General features: G+C 42.5%; 1 protein-coding gene across 7 annotated transcripts in view; it reads left to right on the forward strand.

The window, feature by feature from the left end:
• The window catches only part of LOC143701403 (interleukin-1 receptor type 1-like), a 68,187-nt gene extending 48,969 nt beyond the window's left edge, over positions 1-19,218 (forward strand). For all 7 annotated transcript variants that reach the window (XM_077194788.1, XM_077194784.1, XM_077194790.1 and 4 more), the window contains 6 exons: positions 5,663-5,719; positions 6,043-6,157; positions 6,255-6,394; positions 6,472-6,612; positions 15,117-15,275; positions 17,273-19,218. In XM_077194788.1, coding sequence (XP_077050903.1) covers positions 5,663-5,719; positions 6,043-6,157; positions 6,255-6,394; positions 6,472-6,612; positions 15,117-15,275; positions 17,273-17,652 — 992 coding nt within the window. In that variant the 3' untranslated portion in view covers positions 17,653-19,218. The remainder of the gene's footprint in view (positions 1-5,662; positions 5,720-6,042; positions 6,158-6,254; positions 6,395-6,471; positions 6,613-15,116; positions 15,276-17,272) is intronic.
• Positions 19,219-21,110: the final 1,892 nt, after the last annotated feature.

Raw genomic sequence — 21,110 nt, forward strand, 5'->3', positions numbered from 1 at the left:
CCTTTAAGAGCTGCGCGCGCGCCCTCTTCAACTGTCTGCACTCTGCACTCTTAACTTGGTTTGCAGGCTGCTAAGCTAGCTAGTAAAGTGTAGTTCGACTTTTTCAGTTTTCCTACACATTCAGAGGGAACTACGATATAACTAAACATTAAATTACCATACCTCTCAATCTACAGATTCCAGCGTTTTTATCATTGTTGCTGTTGTAACTGTGACCGACCGTCCTCCTGTTTCACGGAGCAGCAGCAGCCAGCGCGGTCATCTCATGGGTCACCTGACCTGCATGGCCAAATGTCCGCTGAGCAGAAATCAGCTCTCACAGCCTCAGTACGACCATTACGGTGTTAGTTAAAAATGTAAAACTGGCCCTAAATCAGTTGATCAGCTGTCATCATTGATTGACAGCATTTCTCTTGTTTATGCAAATTATGCAGTGGAGAGAACCTGTTTGCTGGATCAGTTTTGTGCATAATCCACTCCTTCTTGAGTGAACTGGGAAGCTTGCTTTCAAGAGATTGAGCATCAACGCGGTTCTTCACAGCGTCCTCTTCACCAAGAATCTGGAGGTTACACAGTGGCCTTTCCACAGCCTGGATTAATTCAATAGTTCTTCTTGGATTGTTTCCTTTGACAGGGGGAAGAGACTGGACCTCATTGACGATCATAAGGACTATTTTCGCTCTGTTTCCATATTTGCGTAGAGACTATTTAACAAGTGAAACTTTTTTATACATTCCACACCTTGTGGGTTCCCCAATTCTTGAACGTCTTCCCACTCAATCTTCCAGCGATAATAGTCTCTCATGTCACCAGAGAAAGTGGGTAGCCGTACTTTTTCAAAGCTGATTTGAGGCTTGAGATTAAAGTTTCCTTTGGTCCTTTCCGGGCTGCTTTGCTGTAAGAGGGGACGGGTGTTCATGTTCAATACCCCCGTATACCTCTTGGGCTTCAGCTTGTGATCGGAAGACATGTCAGGGAGAGAGAGGAAAGAAGCATCTTGCATCGGATCCCCAGCTGGGCCGCTATCATCTCCCAGGTCATCTCTACCCCTTACTTGGTCTGCTTCGTCCTCCTCCAGTTTGTCAGACAACGCCAGGACCCTCTTCTTTTGTGTCTTGTGGCGTGTCCTGAGATCTAACGCCTTCGAACCAGGAACCAACTCCTTCCATTCTACTAACATTTCTCCGAGTTCAACAACCTCTCTTTCAAGAGCTCTATTCCTTAACCTGGGGTCCTTGATTGACTTCCTAGGGTTAAGTTCCTCTTCCTCTGCCTGAGTGATGGCCGTCTCAGCTGTTTTAACCTGTTTGAAGAACGCCTCCTCAGCGTAACTGGTCCAAAAGGATTCCTGAGTGGCTACTTTTACCTCAAGGAACCTGTTTTCACACTCCGCTGTCTTCACATCAATTTGATCCACCGATGCTTTCACCTCTTCATCCATTGACTCCCTAAGGGCTTCAACATACTCATGTCCCGCATCTGTGACTTTCAAAAAATCCATCCTGAAAATCTTCCATTCTTTGAAAACCTCAGTCGGTTCCAAAAGTCTGGGTTTGGTGAGAATATGAGCCCTCTTGGTGAACGAAGCCTGAGCTCTTGATCGCACATTTTTTAACTTCTCCAAGTCTGCTATTGTTACTCCTTTTGCGTTGACCAAAGAGCTGTCCCACCCAGTGTGTACTTCCGCTCCTTTACTTTAATCAACAGGCAGTTTAATTAATGGAAAACTTGGGGTCAGTCACGAAAGTGAGAAGCCAGCTGTTTCGGGTTGATTGAAGCTTTCTTAATGAAGCACTGCACTCACTCCAGTGCAGTGAGCCTCGATTTATAACTGTTCGTTTTTTTCAAGAATTTCCCAGGGCGTCAGGAGAAAACTCGTTTTCATAACTCATTGAGGTTTTGTTTACTTGGATTTATTTCTTTTCCACATATAGTTGATCAGTCCACAAACAAATAGGTTATAAACCTATAGACATAAAAAACAATGTAAATGAAAAGATTAATAACCACTTACATAACATACTATAAATTCTGAATAATATAAAACAAATTCCACTAAACATTATGGAATAATATATTACTCAACATTCTTTATAAATATTATAATATAATTTAGTGTTCAATCTAAATGACTATACAAACATAAACATTAAACACAGAAATCCAACAGCTTCATAAATACAAGATTTACACCAATATTCAATTATAATTAAACCAATCGCTCTAAAATCAAAGAGATATTCTCAGTGCGTTGGCCCAAAGTAAATCAAGTGAGTGTAGTTTTATATAGTGACGCTTTAGCATAGTAACTCATTATCAACGTAAGACAACAAACTACATTTCCCATCCGGCATCACAAACCAGGAAGTAACTCATACGAAAGTGAACTATTCCAAATCCAAACATTTACTTGTATTACCGCGAATACTATTAATACAACAACATTAAACATTTGGTTGTAAACGAGGTTTTATCAGTGTTCCCACGGCAACATTTACCAATATTTATCTACACATAAACTGCGCGCATATGCCACGGTAGCACAATGGTTGCACAGACAAACTTTCCCCGCATTTCAATAAGCGTTTCATTATTAAACAGCAGCTTACCGGTGGCGCATCTCTCCCGACGAGACAACATGCAAACTAACTCTTGCTTCTGCGTATATCTCATGCTCATACTAACACACCGTTTTAAGATCTCGCTGATTTGCGTTTCAATCCGTAACTGGTCCCTCCTTCAATCAAGAACGGGAACCTCCTACCTATTTCCCTGCGTTCTGTCTCTACTAACCCACCCGTGCTGTAGTGAGCGCAACAGGCGGCCAGGGCGAAGCAGACGACCCATCGGGTCATGGCGGTGGAACAGGAACAAACCCTGACTCAGGCACAGGAACAGACACCGGCTCAGGCACAGGAACAGACACCGGCTCAGGCACAGGAACAGACACCGGCTCAGGCACAGGAACAGACACCGGCTCAGGCAGAGGAACAGACACCGGCTCAGGCACAGGAACAGACACCGGCTCAGGCACAGGAACAGACACCGGCTCAGGCACAGGAACAGACACCGGCTCAGGCACAGGAACAGACACCAGCTCAGGCACAGGAAGAGACACCGGCTCAGGCACAGGAAGAGACACCGGACTTAACAGACTTAAGCCATGAAAATGTCACAAGTAATAGAAATAAGCACAAATGTCAGAGCATGTCAGAACACCTCCAGGGCCCGAAAACACCTCAGACCCCAGAGGGTTAAGCGCAAAGAAGAAACTGTCTAAAGTACTGGAAAAGAGAGAGTTAAAAGTTTCTGTTGCAATATCGAGTTCTTCTAAGCTATCTGGGATGCTGAGATGATGAAACTGATCAGGAAGATTATTAATAAAGCAATCTTTAGTGGCAGAAGTGATAGCTCTAATATATTTGTAACACGGAGTCGGCTTTGCAGCCTTGGCTAAATGAAGTTTACACGAGACTAGATAATGATCTGAGATGTCGTCGCTCTGCTGCAGAATTTCAACGGCATCAACATTGATTCTATGTGATAATATTAGATCTAGAGTATGATTACGACAATGAGTAAGTCCTCACACGTGTTGTCTAACTATAGAGTTAAGAATGTCTTTAAATGCCAATCCCAATGCATCTTTTCCATTATTTACATGTATATTAAAATAACCAACAATTAGGACTTTATCTGCAGGCAGTACTAACTCTGAGAGAAAGTCAGCAAATTTTTTGATAAAGTCTGTATGGTGCCCTGGTTAATATACTGCTGGGCCTATTTTTCTGCTGGAGGTCCTGGACATCTTGTTCAGATACATGGTATCATGGATTCTAGCAAATACCAACAGATAAAACATCTAAACCTGACTGCCTCTGCTAGAAATCTTATAATGAGGCGTGGATGGATCTTCCATCAGGACAAAAATCCAAAACAAACATCAAAATCAACACAAAAATGTGTAACTGAGCACAAAATGAAGCTTCTGCCATGACCGTCCTAGTCCCCTAAACTGAACCCTATAGAAGATGAGTGGGGTGAACAGAAGAGAAGAAGCACCAACATGAACTTGTGAATCTGCAGATCTGGAGAGCTTCTGTCTGGAGGAATGATCTCTGATCTCTGGTTAGGTGTTATCCAAACTCATCAGGCATTACAGAAGAAAACTCAGAGTTGTTATCTTGGCAAAAGGAGGTTGCAAAAAGTATTTAATAACAGGGAGCCAGTAATTATGGCCAGCGTGTTTTGGAGAAAAGCATTTATTTCATAATGTGATCCCCCCGCCCCCCCACATTCAATTCTTTCACTTCAATGAAAGGTTAGATTTTTGCTAATTTTTTGAACGAAAGATCAAATGGATTAAGAATGCAGATTTATTTTTTACAGCCTTTTTTGATCATATTTACCAGGGGTGCCATTAATTCTGACCAAAACTGTACCTATTTACAATAAGCACTTAACTCTAAATCTAGGAGAGAAGAGCATTCTAGAGAAAGAGCAAGTAGAGAGCTTGAGTTTGAGCATGCGCACATAATATCTGAGCGAGAGCAGAAGAGCCACGAGATTTGAAAATGCGCGTCCAGTTTAGTGCGATAGTGAAGAAAATCTGCCTGTTGAGCGATTTGTGCTCGTGCATAACTTGTAGCCTATGCGCTCTCGACCTTTGTCATTAAAATAACGCCATAGAAACGGCCTCAAATAAATATAAAAGGGGAAGACAATCGTGTTTGAAAGCTGCAACAGCTTTTTTTATTGGTTAAAATCAATGGAGAATATCTGGTATTTTTACGTGGGTGCTCGAGCCCTGAGCACATATGCTGCGCCGTGATTGGCTGAAGTGACACACACACTGGCCGTATGGTGCGTTCAAGTCATCTTGTATAGATTGTAATTACGAGTTGAATGCACTTGAACGCCACCACAGTGTCGTAAATACCAGTGGGGAGATCGGGACTTTCTTTAAGCCCTGATCTGTACGAGTTGTGGGCGTGTCAGTGAAACATGGCGGAATCAATGGATGCAACGTCTGAAGTTGACGGTAAATTTTAATTGAATTTCAATGTTTACACATCCTAGAAACTGTTATTTATCATGATCATCATTAATCTAGTTATAAGCAGCAAGTTAATGAATTACAACAAAAAATGCTAACAGTTTACATTGGCTTCATAAGTTTATTAAAAACATAAAAAGAAAAACATACCTGATGCGCAATTTTTGTTCTTCGTTTTCTATAAGCAGAGTTAACAAACCTTGCTGTATTTTGTGTGATAAATTAAAAGAAGGTACACCGCCATCTTGCTCCGACCAACTTAAGTCGTAAACACGACTTCCCACCTCGTACGTACGAACTTCCCAGGAGGACATGAACGCACCAGTAGGGCAGAAACGTCCCGAGCAAATTCAAGAAGAAAGTAATAAACTACAGGCACTTCTAGTGATGATTGAGAGGCATTATTTTTGTATGAGTCTGTCCTTTTACTTAAAAAAAAAAAAATCCTGCATAGTTTCAAAATCCTTTAACTTGATATAGTAAAAAAAATAAGAATCTGAAATAAGAAGTGCGTGCCCTAATAACATCCACACACAGTAGAGGGCAGTATAGCGCTGATGTAGAGACTGACAGATGATGTGATGAATGTTTCTCTGTGTGTGACAGTGGTGACGAAGCCTAAAATCATCTACCCAAAGCATGAGACAAAACCCGTAACACTAGGTGAGTGACGGCTATGAAACACGCTGAACTCTTCTGTTGCTGTACATGTCAATTCGAGTTAGTACTTGTACTGTTTTAACTCGAGGCCATTTATGTGATTTTGTGATCTGCAAAAAAAAATGTATGCAAAAATATTAGCATTTAGGAATTATCTCTTTCCATTCATGATTATGAATTTGAATTGAATTTGTAAAAAAAAGACAACATATTAAATTGAATTTTAATTAGAATGACATGAAGACATGTCTATTGAATTGCAATATAAAGAAAAGTCATGAAACCGAAACATTATGAAAAGCGCAATAATATTCATGTGATCGCAGGTGAAAGTTTGAACCTGAGCTGCAAAGCTCTTGTTGGGAAGAACGACATGGATGAAACTGACATATACTGGACGAGTGACTCTGACTCTCTCACTCTGAGCTACGAGAGCACCACGTAAGGAAAAAACATACGTTTGCTCTTTATGTAATGAGAGAGGGTTTTGTTTATGATGTGACTAACCATTTTGTTTCTGCATGTCTTGTTTTTCCAGCATGAAGGAGAGCGAGCAGCTGTTCAAACTTTCTGTTTTATACATCTCAGAAGTCACAGCTGAATATCTGAACACTGATCTCGAATGTATCGTTCAACACCCGGCAGGTTCAGATTCTGGAACAGTCCGGCTTATCCCAGGTCAGCTCTAGGTTACATTGGACAATACTTTTGATTACGTCCTCTTTTCCAACTTGCTCCTTCTCTTTTTCTCTCAGCTTGTCAGATGGAGCGTCATTATTGGATCGGCCTCGGTCTGGTGGCTCTGGTCACGTTACTGGCCGCTGTGGCGTTCCTCTTCAGAGTCGATCTGGTTCTGGTTTACAGGGATGTCTGCTCGTCTTCTGCCGTACGCAGCGGTACATCTTTACCTCAAATTTTTTTACTGACTGTTTTCTGTAGAGATGCTTTCAATTACATGTCTATGGTTTTCTTTAAAAATCAAACTGATTCGATCATAAATGGCATGAAATATTTATAATGAAATACAAGTGGGTGAATTTCACAGCAACATCAAAATCAACTGAAAAAAATAGAAATTATATTTTGGATTGTTTTTTTGTTGAAAAAACATTATTTTCATGACAATTAAGCACATTTTAAAATTCTCATCATAATGCATTTGAATGCTTTTTATTTTAACTCCTGTTCTTGTTATATTCTCGTAAGAATCTCATTACTGTAATACAGCATTTTTTATCAGCCTAAATTTAAGTTAAGTCAAGTCACCTTCATTTATATAGTGCTTTTTACAATACAGATTGTTTCAAAGCAGCTTTACAGAGATAACAGGAAAATAATGTAACAAAGTTTGTTTCCAGTAGAAATTAGCGTCACAGTCCAGCTTAAGTAAGTTCAGTGATGTTTCATTTTTGTTGTAAAAAAGTTATTAATTTAGGTTATATATATATATATATATATATATATATATATATATATATAGCCGCTCTGGAGAAAACTGTAATGTCATTGACCAGCTCAGTTCAGTTCTCATATAATGGTGTCAATGCAGGCAGATAAATAATATTGTTGAATATTAAAATAAATGTTCAATTTAATATCCCCAACTAAGCAAGCTAAAAGCCAACGGCAACAAAGTGAAAAAGGCGACAGTGGGAAGGAGTCGAAACTCCATCAGTGACAGAATGGAGAAAAAACTCAAGCTCAGTCGGGGGGGCAGTTCTCCTCTGGCCAATGAAAGAACAGTGTACGATTATGATTCAGGGAGTTTAAGGTATTATAGGTCAGAAGTCAGATTGGACTGGAACAATAAGAATATTATCCAGTTCATCTGTTTGAAGATCGGAGTCACGCCGGGATGGAGAGTCTTGTTGACACACAGGGAGAGTCTAGTTGACACAAGCTCTCAGGCCTGATAGCGCTCCGGCGCCATGCCGGATTTCCGGCGTACAGACGTGTCTGTGAAAAAAAAAAAAAAAAGCAACAGCAAAAGAAGCGGAGTTCGACCAATCATAGCGCTGGGTTCATTCCGCAAATAGCAAGCGGGTATGATTGACAGATGCGTAAGGCCTATCATTAAAAAGAGACTTGAAAATTGACAGCAATAAAGAATCCCGCTCAATCCCGCTTCCACTCCGGCGGCCGCCTCTGACCAATAGCATCCAGCTGCAGCCCCGCAGACTCACCTCCGGCTAGACACCACTGGCTGGACACCAGTGGATACACAGCCTGCGTCATTTCCATTTTCTCCGTCATTTCCGTCTCGCTGCTAATTTCCGTTTTCACCGCTGGATTGACATATATTTATTTTCTGTTTTCACCAGTGGATAGACAGCATTCTTTGCAGGCTTATTTGCACACGTCTTTTCCGTATTGTCATTTCACTTTTATGACTTAAAATATAATATAATAGCTGTGTGCAAATTGAAATATGATCTTTATAATATGTCTTTACATAAAACAATTCTCAATAATATACTTAATATTATAACAACAATAATTCATGCAAACTGCATTCACAAGAACCTTGAAAATATATATTGGCTTAAATTCAGCCTAGATCAATGGACTATAATGTTTTGTCAATACAATAGACTTGTACATGTGTTAATTGACCACAGTTTTTTGCCTTGCCCATTTGGATATTCAGTTCTTATTTTTTTTGTAAATGTAACCTTATGTTTTTAAAATATACGTAGATTCACATGATCAGACAATTTACCAAACAATCCAGATCAAATTAACACTTCATGGTTTTGCAATATTTATTGGAAATTACACAATCTAATAAGTATAATTAGTCAAATCGGACCATCAGAATGAAGATGCCACAGTCAGGCCCGTAAGGTTGTGGTGGAAGTCCCTGGGTGCTTCTCATTTCTTATTTGTGCATCCTCGTTTCCTTTCCTCGCTTCCTTTCCTAGCGTCTCAGCTCCTCCCCCTATAGGATACGAGGGAAGGCTGCAAGGAAAGAAAACGATGACGGAAGAATCGAATGAAAGCTTTTTTATACATTGGAATACTTGATCACTCGAGCGTCACTTCACTGCGTCATCAGCAGCGCTCAAAGGGTCTGCCCTCATGTTGTTTCAACAAAGAATAACAATATAGCAAGATACCTTGTTGAAATATTTGAGATATGTAGTTTATATAAACTGCAAAGGTAAAGAATAAATTAAAATGATTGTGATCAGAAGGCGGAGGAGAATTGATACGTGCGTCACGTTTAGTCGATAAAACACTTCCGCATAGGATACAGCTGTGTATCCACGCTCATGACTCCTCTGGAAGCCTCCTCACTCCTCGATCCTCGACTCCTCGCGGTGCAATTAGAGAATTGAGATGTCCTTCAAGATGGCTGCGCTCGATCGGTTTCCGGGTCATAGGATGGAGGACAGAGGAGACGAGGAGACGAGGAGGGATATTGAGAAGCACCCTCTATTTCAAGAGAAAATAAAACATGAACAGTTCCAAATAAACTATTGCACACTGTGCACACCACACCTCATTATTATTTTTTCTTACCGCTGACATCTGCATGGCACGTCAAATTTGAAAAGTGAATGACGATATGGAAATGACGTCAGTTTGAAAAGAGAATGACGATACGGAATTGACGTCAGTTTGAAAAGTGAATGACGATACGGAAATGACGTCAATTTGAAAAGTGAATGACGATGCGGAAATGACGTCTGCTGTCCATCCACTGGTGTCTTAAAGAAGTGATTCTGCTGGGCTGCAGCTGGATGCCTCTCCCTCTGACTGAGCTCATGAGCGAGGACAGTAGGCTACAGTAGTCACGGTACTTCTGACTCCTGAAGGTAAACGGGCTGGGGTGGATGTGGAAAGTTGAAGTATTGTATTGAGTTAACTTAATCTGGATTCTATTATCACACGAAATGATCGCAATCGCATGGGTTATCTTAAAATACTCCGTCATTCATGTCACTCAGATAAGATGAAGACATCATACAGCCATGCAAATTATAAAAAGCTTAAGTATTGATGAACAATAAATCTAAATAAAATTAAAATCGCTATGGCTTATTCTGATTATGAAAGTGCTGTGATTTGTGGATTAATTTACTGATAAGCGCGAGTCTGCAAACAGTCGGAGCAATCGGGGGAAAGGCGTACAGGCGTGTCCTCGGCCACGCCTGCACCATAGCGTCCAACCCCAGCGGGGCTGGATGACTGAGAGAAAACCACAGTGGACAGTGTGATGTCTCCCTGGACGCAAATAGGTCTACCTCGGCACGACCATACTGCATCCAAAGGAGCTCCACCACCTCGGGGTGGATTCTCCACTCCCCGGGCCTCGGCCCCTGCCTCGACAGGATGTCCGCTCCCCGATTTAAATGCCCCGGGAGATAAATCGCCCTCAATGAGAGAAGCTTCCCCTGGGACCATAGAAGGATCCGGCGAGCCAGATTGTATAACGGGCGAGAGCGCAGACCCCCCTGATGGTTTATGTAAGAGACCACCGATGTGTTGTCGGACCGGACAAGAACATGATGACCTCTCAGGTCTGGCAGGAAGTGCTTCAGAGCCTGAAACACTGCCAACATCTCTAGACAATTTATATGCCAAAATCGATGATGGTCCTGCCACAGACCATGTGCTGGGCGACCACTCATGATCGCCCCCCAGCCTGTGAGGGAAGCATCTGTCGTTAGCGTTACACGACGACAAAGAGCTCCCAACACAGGTCCCTGGGACAGAAACCAAGGATCCCTCCACATTACCAGAGCACGGAGACAACTCCGTGTAACTTTGATCACGCGGAGGGGGTTTCCCCTCGGGGAGAACCCCTTGGTCCTGAGCCACCACTGTAATGGTCTCATGTACAGCAGGCCGCAGGGTATAACACTGGACGCTGCTGCCATCAGACCCAGCAGTCTCTGGAACTGCTTTACAGTGAGCAACTGGTCTAGCTTTACTCTTTTTACAGCTGAGAGAATCGAAGTGATGCGAGCAGGCGACAGGCGAGCCCGCATTGCCACAGAATCCCATAGTACCCCCAGAAAGGATGTTATCTGTGATGGAGATAGAACACTCTTTTTGGCATTCAGCCTCAACCCCAATTTTTTGATGTGTGTGAGGACGACATCTCGATGCCGAGCCGCTTGCTGCTGCGATTGAGCGAGAATCAACCAATCGTCTATGTAGTTCAGTATACGAATGCCCTGGAGCCGCAGCGGGACTAGCGCTGCGTCCATGCACTTTGTGAACGTGCGGGGAGATAAAGCTAGGCCAAACGGAATAACACGATATTGGTACGCTTCGCCCCCGAAAGCGAACCTCAGGAACTTCCTGTGTTGTGGAAGGATGGAGATGTGGAAGTATGCGTCCTTCAGATCTATCGTGACAAACCAGTCCTCGGACCTGATTTGTGACACGATTTGCTTTAGCGTAAGCATCTTGAATTTGAGCTTGGCTACAGCACGATTTAATAGGCGCAGATCTAAAATTGGACGCAACCCCCCATCCTTCTTTGGAACGATGAAATATCGGCTGTAATAACCTGACTCCTCGCTGGGAGGAGGAACCCGTTCTATAGCCTCCTTTTGAAGGAGCGTTTTCACCTCTTGTTCCATTACCAGAGCCTGCTCGGGGCCCACCACGGTGGGCAGGACCCCATTGAATCGAGGAGGAGGAGATCTGAACTGAATGGCATAACCCCTTTCTATCGAATGCAGAACCCACTGAGATATTTTTGGAAGACTTTTCCACTCTGCCAGAAAATCTACTAAGGGTACCAGCCTCTCGAGGCTGGCCTCTGGAATATTTTGAGCAGCAGACACAGCGCCCTGTAACGGCGCACCAGCAGGGGACGACTGGTCTGACTGCTCTAAACCCCTCCTCAGAGGGGGCGAGCGTCCCTCGGGAAAGCGCTCGCTGGGCCCGTCTGCGCCCCGACACGAAGGCGGGGTTGGCAGAAGGGACCCCTGAGGGCACCGTGAGAGAACGGGCACCGTCTGAAGCGGTGAACACCTCCCTCTCACGGTGGGGACCACCCTCAGCATCCTGACACCCGTGGCGTCAGGACTTCTTAGACGAAGCCTTCTTAGCCATAATGACTGTCCTCAGATCAGTCTTACCACTAGAAGGCTTCGCCTGAGACTGTCGCGTCTGTTCCCACTGTTTAGAAGGGGGGCCACGAGACGCGACACTCTGCCTTTGTTGCGCCCTATGTGAGGAGCTAGTCGACGGCTTGGTCTGCCCTCGCCCAGCAGACCCTGGGACATGAACTTTAAGTGGGAGGAATTTTTGAAAAGCTGCAGCTTGTTTCTTTTCTTCCTGAAATTTATCTATGACCGTGTTTACCGCGTCACCGAATAAACCAGATGGAGAAAGTGGAGCATCCAAAAGAAAAGCTTTCTCTTTATCCTTCATATCAGACAGATTAAGCCACAAGTGTCTCTCTGCGGCCACCAGGGCTGCCATAGAACGGCCCATTCGTTTAGCCGATTCCCTGGTGGCACGCAGAGATAAATCTGCAGCCTGACGCAGTTCTTGAACCACGTCAGTACTGACCTCCTCACTCTCACTCATATCTTTTAAAAGATCGGCTTGGTATGCCTGCAAAATTGACATAGTGTGCAGACACGCCGAAGCCTGACCAGCCGCCGAATAAGCCTTATCCACCAGAGCCGAAGTATTTCTGAGAGGCTTGGTGGGTAAAGCTGGTTTCTTAAGAGACGAGGAAGACTCAGCAGAAAGATGGCTAGCTAGAGTCTCCTCCGCCTTGGGCATTGCCCCATAACCATATAACTTAGCCCCCGATATATTAGAATATGTGGAAGTCTGGGGGCTAAACACACGATAAGAGGCGGTTCTCTTCCACGACCTCGACACCTCGGTGTGGAGATCGGGAAGAAACGGAAGGCACCGCCGTGGAGGCTGAAAGCGGGAAGGCAAAAATCGTTCGTCAAGCTTGCTTTTAGAAACATATTCCTGCCTAACAGCTGGCCACTCAATGCTTAGTTTTGATACAGCACTAGTGAGCACCTCCATAAGCTCCTCATGTTCAGGGGAATGAGGTGACGAATCCTCAACATCCCCTGTCTCAATACTGACACCATCCAGCTCCTCAGAACTGGATAGCTGCAGTATTGGTGCCTCAGCCTGGGGGTAAGAAACCGCAATGCGTGCTTCCACACCCGGAACTGAGGCACTGGAACTGGCAGGTAAAGGCTGAGATAAGGCAGAGCCCGTCTCAAACCCCGCTGACAGATCCATTTGCGATCCCCACGACAGGCGCCGCCGCTCTGCCTCGACAGAAGCGGGACCCGAGCCGTGGGGAGCGCGAACCGAACCACTCTCCTCGAAGAGTGATCGGCGGGAGCGGAGCGTTCTTAATGGAAAACGCTCGCAATGCTCACAATCAGCCCCCTCGAGAGCTGACTGGGCATGCTGCACTCCCAAACAAACAACACACAGATCGTGTGTATCCCCACCCGTGAGAAAACGAGTACAGGGGGGAACACACTTTCTGTATTGCTGCTCGCTCGTCATACTTATAGTTTTTTACGTGAAAAACTCCTGCCTAGCAATCACTAAGAACAGACAAAAACACAGGGACAGATTCACACACAGAGCGCTTGCTGAAGACAACAGAAGCTGTCGCCATTGTGTTCAGGGGTGTGCTTTATAGTTTCCTGGTCGATGACGTCACTCGTGACGTTCCGTCTCGCCATTGGGCTGATTCCATACGTGCTTCATGACGCACAACGCAAGAGGTGTTCCCGCAGCGTTTCACGCAGCTCGACGTTCCTGAAAGGGAAGTCGTTTTTTCTTTTCTTTTTATCAAGTAGGCTGTCATATTTGGATATTGGAATAACAAATTAAGTAGAACTATCTTAAATGTACAAATGTTTTTTTTTACTGTTTTCTAGGGGTTTCTTAATTTTAGACTAGTTGACCAGCACACATTATTTTGCAATGCAATATTAATCATGAAAAAAAATACATTGCAGTGCAGTGCAAGTGAAATTTAGGATTTTGGTCGAATTCATAAAATAATGACAAAAATATATGACAACAATATAAGAAGACTAGAAGAACAATCGCTCATCACTTTGTGTCAGAAATTAACGGAGGATAAACTTGCCCTTACGCATCTGTCCCAGGGAAAAAAGTCCAGGTACAGGTTCACCATCTGATCTGGATACGGCTCAGATCCGGCTGACTAAAGTAATCCTCGGAAAAAGCAGAAACACTAACATTAGTGTAGATTTCATTCTTCTTATGATGTAGCGAGTACATCGGGTGTTATAGGAAAGGTTCCCGGTTCCAGCTGACCTAATTTATGCAGCCTAATAATCATTTAACTGATTTGAATACTAGGAATGTATAATGTTATATATGTTTGCCAGGTTAAAGAGATGTGTTTTTAGTCTAGATTCGAACTGACAGACTGTGTCTGCTTCCCGGACAATGTTAGGAAGATTGTTCCAAAGTTTTGGTGCTAAATAGGAAAAGGATCTACCGCCAGCAGTCGATTTATATATTCTAGGTATTATCAACTGGCCAGAACTTTGAGATCGCAATAGACGTGAAGGACTATAATGCGTTAAGAGCTCGCTCAAGTACTGGGGAGCTAAACCATTTAGTGCTTTGTAAGTAATCAGCAATATTTTAAAATGTATACGATGTTTAATAGGGAGCCAATGCAGTGTTGACAGAACCGGGCTAATATGGTCGTACTTCCTGGTTCTTGTAAGAACTCTAGCGGCTGCATTTTGAACTAGCTGTAGTTTGTTTATTAAGCGTGCACAAACTAATTGTTCCGCATTTGTAATTGTAAAAATTACCTAGGGTTTAGTTTATTTTCTTCTAATAGGGTTGAAAAATAAGGTGATCTAGCAGTTTTTAAGGCCTCTCTGTATGCAATCGTGATCTCTCACCATGAAATGTGAAATACCTCTAGTTTTGTTTTCTTCCAGTTTCACTACATTTTTCTGCCTGCTCTCTTAAGGGCCTCTGTGTGTGTGTGTGTGTGTGTGTGTGTGTGTCTGTGTCTGTGTCTGTGTCTGTGTCTGTGTCTGTGTCTGTGTCTGTGTGTCTGTGTGTCTGTGTCTGTGTCTGTGTCTGTGTCTGTGTCTGTGTCTGTGTCTGTGTCTGTGTCTGTGTCTGTGTCTGTGTCTGTGTCTGTGTGTGTGTGTTCGTTGTATCACGCCGTTGGACTATTTTCTTTAATCTTCTTTAAGCGCAACGGAGCAACTATGTCTAAAGTGCTGGAAAAGAGAGTTAAAAGTTTCTGACGCAATATCTAGTTCTTCTAAGCTGACAAATCAGTGACAAAAACTGCAAAGCACAGCTTGTTCATCATTATTAATCATCAAATTATAATTATATTGTCATTTTATTGTGTATTGATTATTCTTGTGCTTCATTTAAGATGGAAAGTCGTATGATGCGTATGTGAGTTATCTCCATGGTGACCAACTCATCTCATCTTCCGCAATGACCTTTGCCCTGCATTTCCTTCCTGAGATGCTTGAAGATCTTTATGGTTATAAACTGTTCATAAGTGGTCGTGATGAACTTCCTGGGGAAGGTAAACATCCTGTCACATGAACACAACAATTGGGTCTGTTCGGTCTAGAGCTAAAAATATGAATCTCAACCATTTTCAGCCTTTAGACAGTATAAATGTCTATTTATGTATTTGCTCTGAAATAACTTGATTTCTCCCCCCATGACTCCCTCAATCATTTAATCAAATGAGTCATTCAAAATTGTTTAATGTAAGAAGTAAAATACAATAACATCCTGTTCAAATTATGAATGTATTTTTTCACACTGTTTTCACTAAATGGAAAATATGATCATTTAAAGGGATAGTTCACCCGAAAATGTAAATTCTGTCAGTATTTACTCTCCCTCATGTTGTTCAACCCCGTAAGACCTTCGTTCATCTTCGGGACACGAATTAAGATATTTGTGATTAAATCTGAGAGTTGGATCACTCCTCCATAGGCTTCTAAGGGATTGACACTTGTTCCCCGAAAAGTTATTAAAGACATCGTTAAAATAGTCCAAGTGACTACAGTGGCTCAATCTTAAGTTTATCAAGCGACGAGAATACTTTTTGTACGCAAAAAAAACTAAAATAACGACTTTATTTCAATTATTCATTTCCTTCTCTGTGGGCGTCGAGTCAGTTAGCGTAGTGTGATAGCGTAGTGTGATAGCGTAGTGTGATAGCGTAGTGTGATAGCGTAGTGTGATAGCGTAGTGTGATAACGTAGTGTGTTAGCGTAGTGTGATAGCGTAGTGTGATAGCGTAGTGTGATAGCGTAGAGGGATAGCGTAGTGTGATTGCGTAGAGGGATAGCGTAGTGTGATTGCGTAGTGTGATAGCGTAGAGGGATAGCGTAGTGTGATAGCGTAGTGTGATAGCGTAGTGTGATAGCGTAGTGTGATTGTGTAGTGTGATAGCGTAGTGTGATAGCGTAGTGTGATAGCGTAGAGGGATAGCGTAGTGTGATAGCGTAATGTGATAGCGTAGTGTGATAGCGTAGAGGGATAGCGTAGTGTGATAGCGTAGTGTGATAGCGTAGTGTGATTGTGTAGTGTGATAGCGTAGTGTGATAGCGTAGTGTGATAGCGTAGAGGGATAGCGTAGTGTGATAGCGTAGTGTGATAGCGTAGTGTGATAGCGTAGTGTGATAGCGTAGTGTGATTGCGTAGTGTGATAGCGTAGTGTGATAGCGTAGTGTGATAGCGTAGTGTGATAGCGTAGTGTGATAGCGTAGTGTGATAGCGTAGTGTGACAGCGTAGTGTGACAGCGTAGTGTGACAGCGTAGTGTGACAGCGTAGTGTGACAGCGTAGTGTGATAGCGTAGAGCTACGTCACACATAGACTCACTATTGGCCGACGCTGGTCATGTGTGTGATGCGTGTGACGTACAACACAGAAGCGCTGCGCTGTTACACTAGTGAACTCACTTGACGCCCACAGAGAAGTAAATCAATAGTTGAAATAAAGTCGTTATTTTTGTTGTTTTTATGCGCACAAAAAGTATTCTCGTCGCTTGATAAACTTAAGATTGAGCCACTGTAGTCTCTTGGACTATTTTAACGATGTCTTTAATAACTTTTCGGGGAACAAGTGTCAATCCCTTAGAAGCCTATGGAGGAGTGATCCAACTCTCAGATTTAATCACAAATATCTTAATTCGAGTCCAGAAGATGAACGAAGGTCTTACGGGGTTGAACAACATGAGGGAGAGTAAATACTGACAGAATTTACATTTTTGGGTGAACTAACCCTTTAAACAAATTAAATAGATGCAAATAGTTAATCATAAACTATGCCATGATTTTTTTGTCATAATTCTGACCCGTTTTATTATGTGTCACTGACAAATATGAATTTCGTTAAGTTTATTCATTTTATTTTATATATTTTTAATCCAAATGGATGAAAATTTTAAATGCAAATAAAATACACAAATTTTAAATTTAGACCTAAATATTTTTGAGTGAATGTTGTAGTGCAATCCTGCTAAAAACTAATCAATTTGACACTAATCAAGTCTCTTTTTCAGCGGTGCATGAAGTCATTGCTGACAGAATGAGCCGAAGTCGAAGGCTGATCATTGTTCTTACATCACAGTCTCAAACCGATACCACCAAGAAGTCCCTGATATTAGACGACTCTGTGCGTCTGGAAGAATCCCCCTCTGCCCAGATGTGTGCGGCGTACGAGCAGCGAGTGGGTCTGTATGACGCTCTGGTGAAGCAGGGTCTGAAGGTCCTCCTGGTGCAGGTGGAGGACGGTGTTGAAGAAGCTTCACTGCCCGAGTCTCTGCGCTTCATCCGTCGCAACAAAGGCATCCTCAAGTGGAGGCAGAACGCCAGTGATCGTGCAAACAGAAGGTTCTGGAAATACGTGCGTTACCACATGCCTCCGGCTCAGAGGCAGTAAATACAGCGTGTTAAACTAGTGCAGCTCCACATTTGGGCTCGGTTTCACAGACAGGGCTTAGATTAAGCCAGGATTAGGTCTTAGTTCAATTAGGGCATTTAAGTTGATTTTATAAACGTACCCTACAAAAAAAGATTACAATCTAGAGACACAACAATGGCACTGACATCTTTAAGATATGCTTTTAGTTAAAACAGCTCAAACATGCATTTTAGTCTGGGACTAGATTAAACCTCGTCTGTGAAAACCTTGACAGTGTTTACAGTTGTTTGAGTAATGGCCAGTCCTTTCTATTCTTTTTATTTGTTTTTATTTTTCCTTTATTCTTTGTTGATCATGATTATTATTCTTTTTTTCTTCTAAATTTTTTATACTAAATATTCAGCTTTTACAGCTTCTAGTGTTCATGTCAGAAAAGTTTCTGTTTATTCTTTTTTTTTGAGAAAACAAAACAAAACAATGCAACAAAAACAATCACTGATTTTTTTCGTCAAAATTCATGTCAAAGTTGCTTGCCAATGGAGTTTTTATTTATTTCGTGACATAATTGTTTATTGTAATTTTTATTATAATTAATAAAAAAGTAACTATTGCATTTTTTGAAAGCAGTAAGTATTTTAGTAATTTCCATGAGAGTTCAGGGTGTTTTTCCACTAAACGTCGTGTCTAAGAGCAGCCATACCTGTAGGATATTATCACTGTCACTGTGTGTTTTGCTCTTTTCTCGTAAGTAAGATTACCTTTCTTTGCCCCCAAGAGAAAACAGGAAGTTTTTGCTTCTTGCTTTTTGTCTGCCCATGCACCCTGGTGAATCAAGAACTGCCACTAGACCACTGTTAAATGACCCAAATCAAACATTGACAAATATACTTACCTTAGAAATGGTTTGCTATATATATTTTTGCTATATTTTTATGAAAGCCTGAGCAGTGAGTTCTCAGCATGTCTGAAACGGACTGTTCTCAGTTCAGTTAGTGTACTTTCTAGAGTAACTGAAGCGCTACTTAGAAGAGTTGACAAAACCCGACAAATCCCTGGAGTTCTTCAGGAACACTAACGTGTGTGTGTGTGTGTGTGTGTGTGTGTGTGTGTGTGTGTGTGTGTGTGTGTGTGTGTGTCTGTCTGTGTGTGTGTCTGTCTGTGTGTGTGTCTGTCTGTGTGTGTGTCTATCTGTGTGTGTGTCTGTCTGTGTGTGTGTCTGTCTGTGTGTGTGTCTGTCTGTGTGTGTGTCTGTCTGTGTGTGTGTCTGTCTGTGTCTTAACAATAAAAATAAGTTGTAAATGCATTATGTGTGTTCGTTTGGTTAAGGTGTTTGGCCGAACAGTCTGAACTGCTGTTTGTTACACAATATTTCACACAGAACTTGGAGAATGACTCCACGATATTTTATTCTGGATTCAGCTACAATTAGACACACAACTTCTTCCAGTTCTGAGATATGTGTAACCATTTCTGATAAACATGGACGGGTTACAGTTCAAACATCCACGTAATCTTTTTTCTAAATACAGTGATTATCCTGTCTATTAAACGTTTAATAAAATCTCAGTGAATATTCAGACCTGCCTTCTGACCGAGAGAGAGCATTTGTCATGTATAGGTATGAAGGTACAGTAAATAGCAAATTGTATGTACTGTATCATGTACGGGAGGGGGGGATTTGTTGGTGGTGTAAATATATTTATTATGAAGCAATATTTTCTGATTTTACATACTTAAATCTTCATGTTTGTGATATTTACCCCAGAGTATCATTTATTTTTATAAAGAGAATTTTTATTACCTTATTAAATGTATGCATCATCTTTCATGTCAAATTTTTACATTTGATAAATTCAGTTATAATAATAAGACACTATAGGGCTGTTACCCATCAAATTAAATAATTTGCACTGCAAAATTACAACTGCAATAAATAATGTTATGAGATTGATGCTTTAAATAAATGTTTGAATATTCAAATGAAAAAAATGCAATACTTAAACATTAAACTAAACTGCCAATAGGTGGCGGCAAGTGACCGTCTTTATTAGTGAATCATTGAGTCATTCATACAAAAGATTCGTCCAAAATGCTGAATCATTCATTTACATTTACATTTACATTTAGTCATTTAGCAGACGCTTTTATCCAAAGCGACTTACATTTGAGGATTAAACCAAGCGAGTCATCAAGGAGAGGCAAAAACAACGCAAGAAGTGCTCAGAATACAAAGTTCAAACATTGCTCGGAGTAGCATAAACCAGACAAGCGAAGATTTCAAGAGAAAGGTTTTTTTTTTATGTTAAGTGCTCACGGAAGAGATGAGTTTTCAGTTGTCTTTTGAATGCTGTCAGGGATTCTGCATTACGGACGAGGGTGGGTAGGTCATTCCACCAGCATGGAACCGTGAATGAGAATGTTCTGGAGAGTGATTTAGTGCCTCGCTGTGATGGCACCACGAGCCGTCGCTCCTTGGCCGATCGTAGGCTTCTGGTAGGGATGTAGACCCGTAGGAGCGAGTGAAAGTAGGAGGGAGCTGAGCCGGTGGACAATCTGTAAGCAAGTGTCAGCGCCTTGAACTTGATTCGAGCAGCGAGTGGTAGCCAATGCAGGGAGATGAACAGCGGAGTGACGTGGGCCCTTTTGGGCTCGTTGAATACAAGACGAGCAGCAGCATTCTGGATCAATTGTAAGGGTTTAGTTGCACATGATGGAAGACCAGCTAGAAGAGCATTGCAGTAATCAAGCCTAGAAATAACCAGGGCCTGTACAAGAAGCTGTGTTGCATGCTCAGTTAGGAAAGGCCTGATCTTCCTGATGTTGTGCATTGCAAACCTGCATGATCGAGCTGTCTTTGAAATGTGGTCTGTGAAGGTTAGCTGGTCATCAAAGATTACTCCAAGATTTCTGACTGACCTTGATGGGGTGATTGAGGATGAGTCTAACTGGATAGTGAAGTCGTGCTGTAGAGACGGATTGGCATGGAGAACAAGAAGCTCAGTCTTTGCCAGATTGAGCTGCAGGTGATGTTCCTTCATCCATGCTGAGATGTCCGCCAGACAGCTAGAGATACGTGCAGCTACTGTGGGATCGTCTGGTTGAAATGAGAGGTAGAGCTGGGTGTCATCAGCATAGCAATGGTAAGAGAAACCATGTGCCTGTATGATGGGTCCCAGTGATATGGTGTAAATGGAGAAGAGGAGGGGTCCAAGGACTGACCCCTGGGGAACCCCTGTGGTCAGTCGATGTACTTTGGATACCTCGCCTCTCCATGCGACCCTGAATAACCTACCTGTGAGATAGGACTCAAACCAGTGGAGGGAAGATCCAGTGATGCCCAGTGATGAGAGGGTGGACAGAAGGATCTGATGATTCACAGTGTCGAAGGCAGCAGACAGGTCTAGGAGAATGAGAACTGATGATTTGGAAGCAGCTTTGGCGATCCGCAGGGCTTCTGTGACTGAAAGTAATGCGGT

The sequence above is a fragment of the Siphateles boraxobius genome, unplaced genomic scaffold, assembly GCF_051911475.1.
Source record: "Siphateles boraxobius isolate OS27281-9 unplaced genomic scaffold, OSU_SipBor_1 326, whole genome shotgun sequence".
NCBI classification, from domain to species: Eukaryota; Metazoa; Chordata; class Actinopteri; order Cypriniformes; family Leuciscidae; genus Siphateles; species Siphateles boraxobius.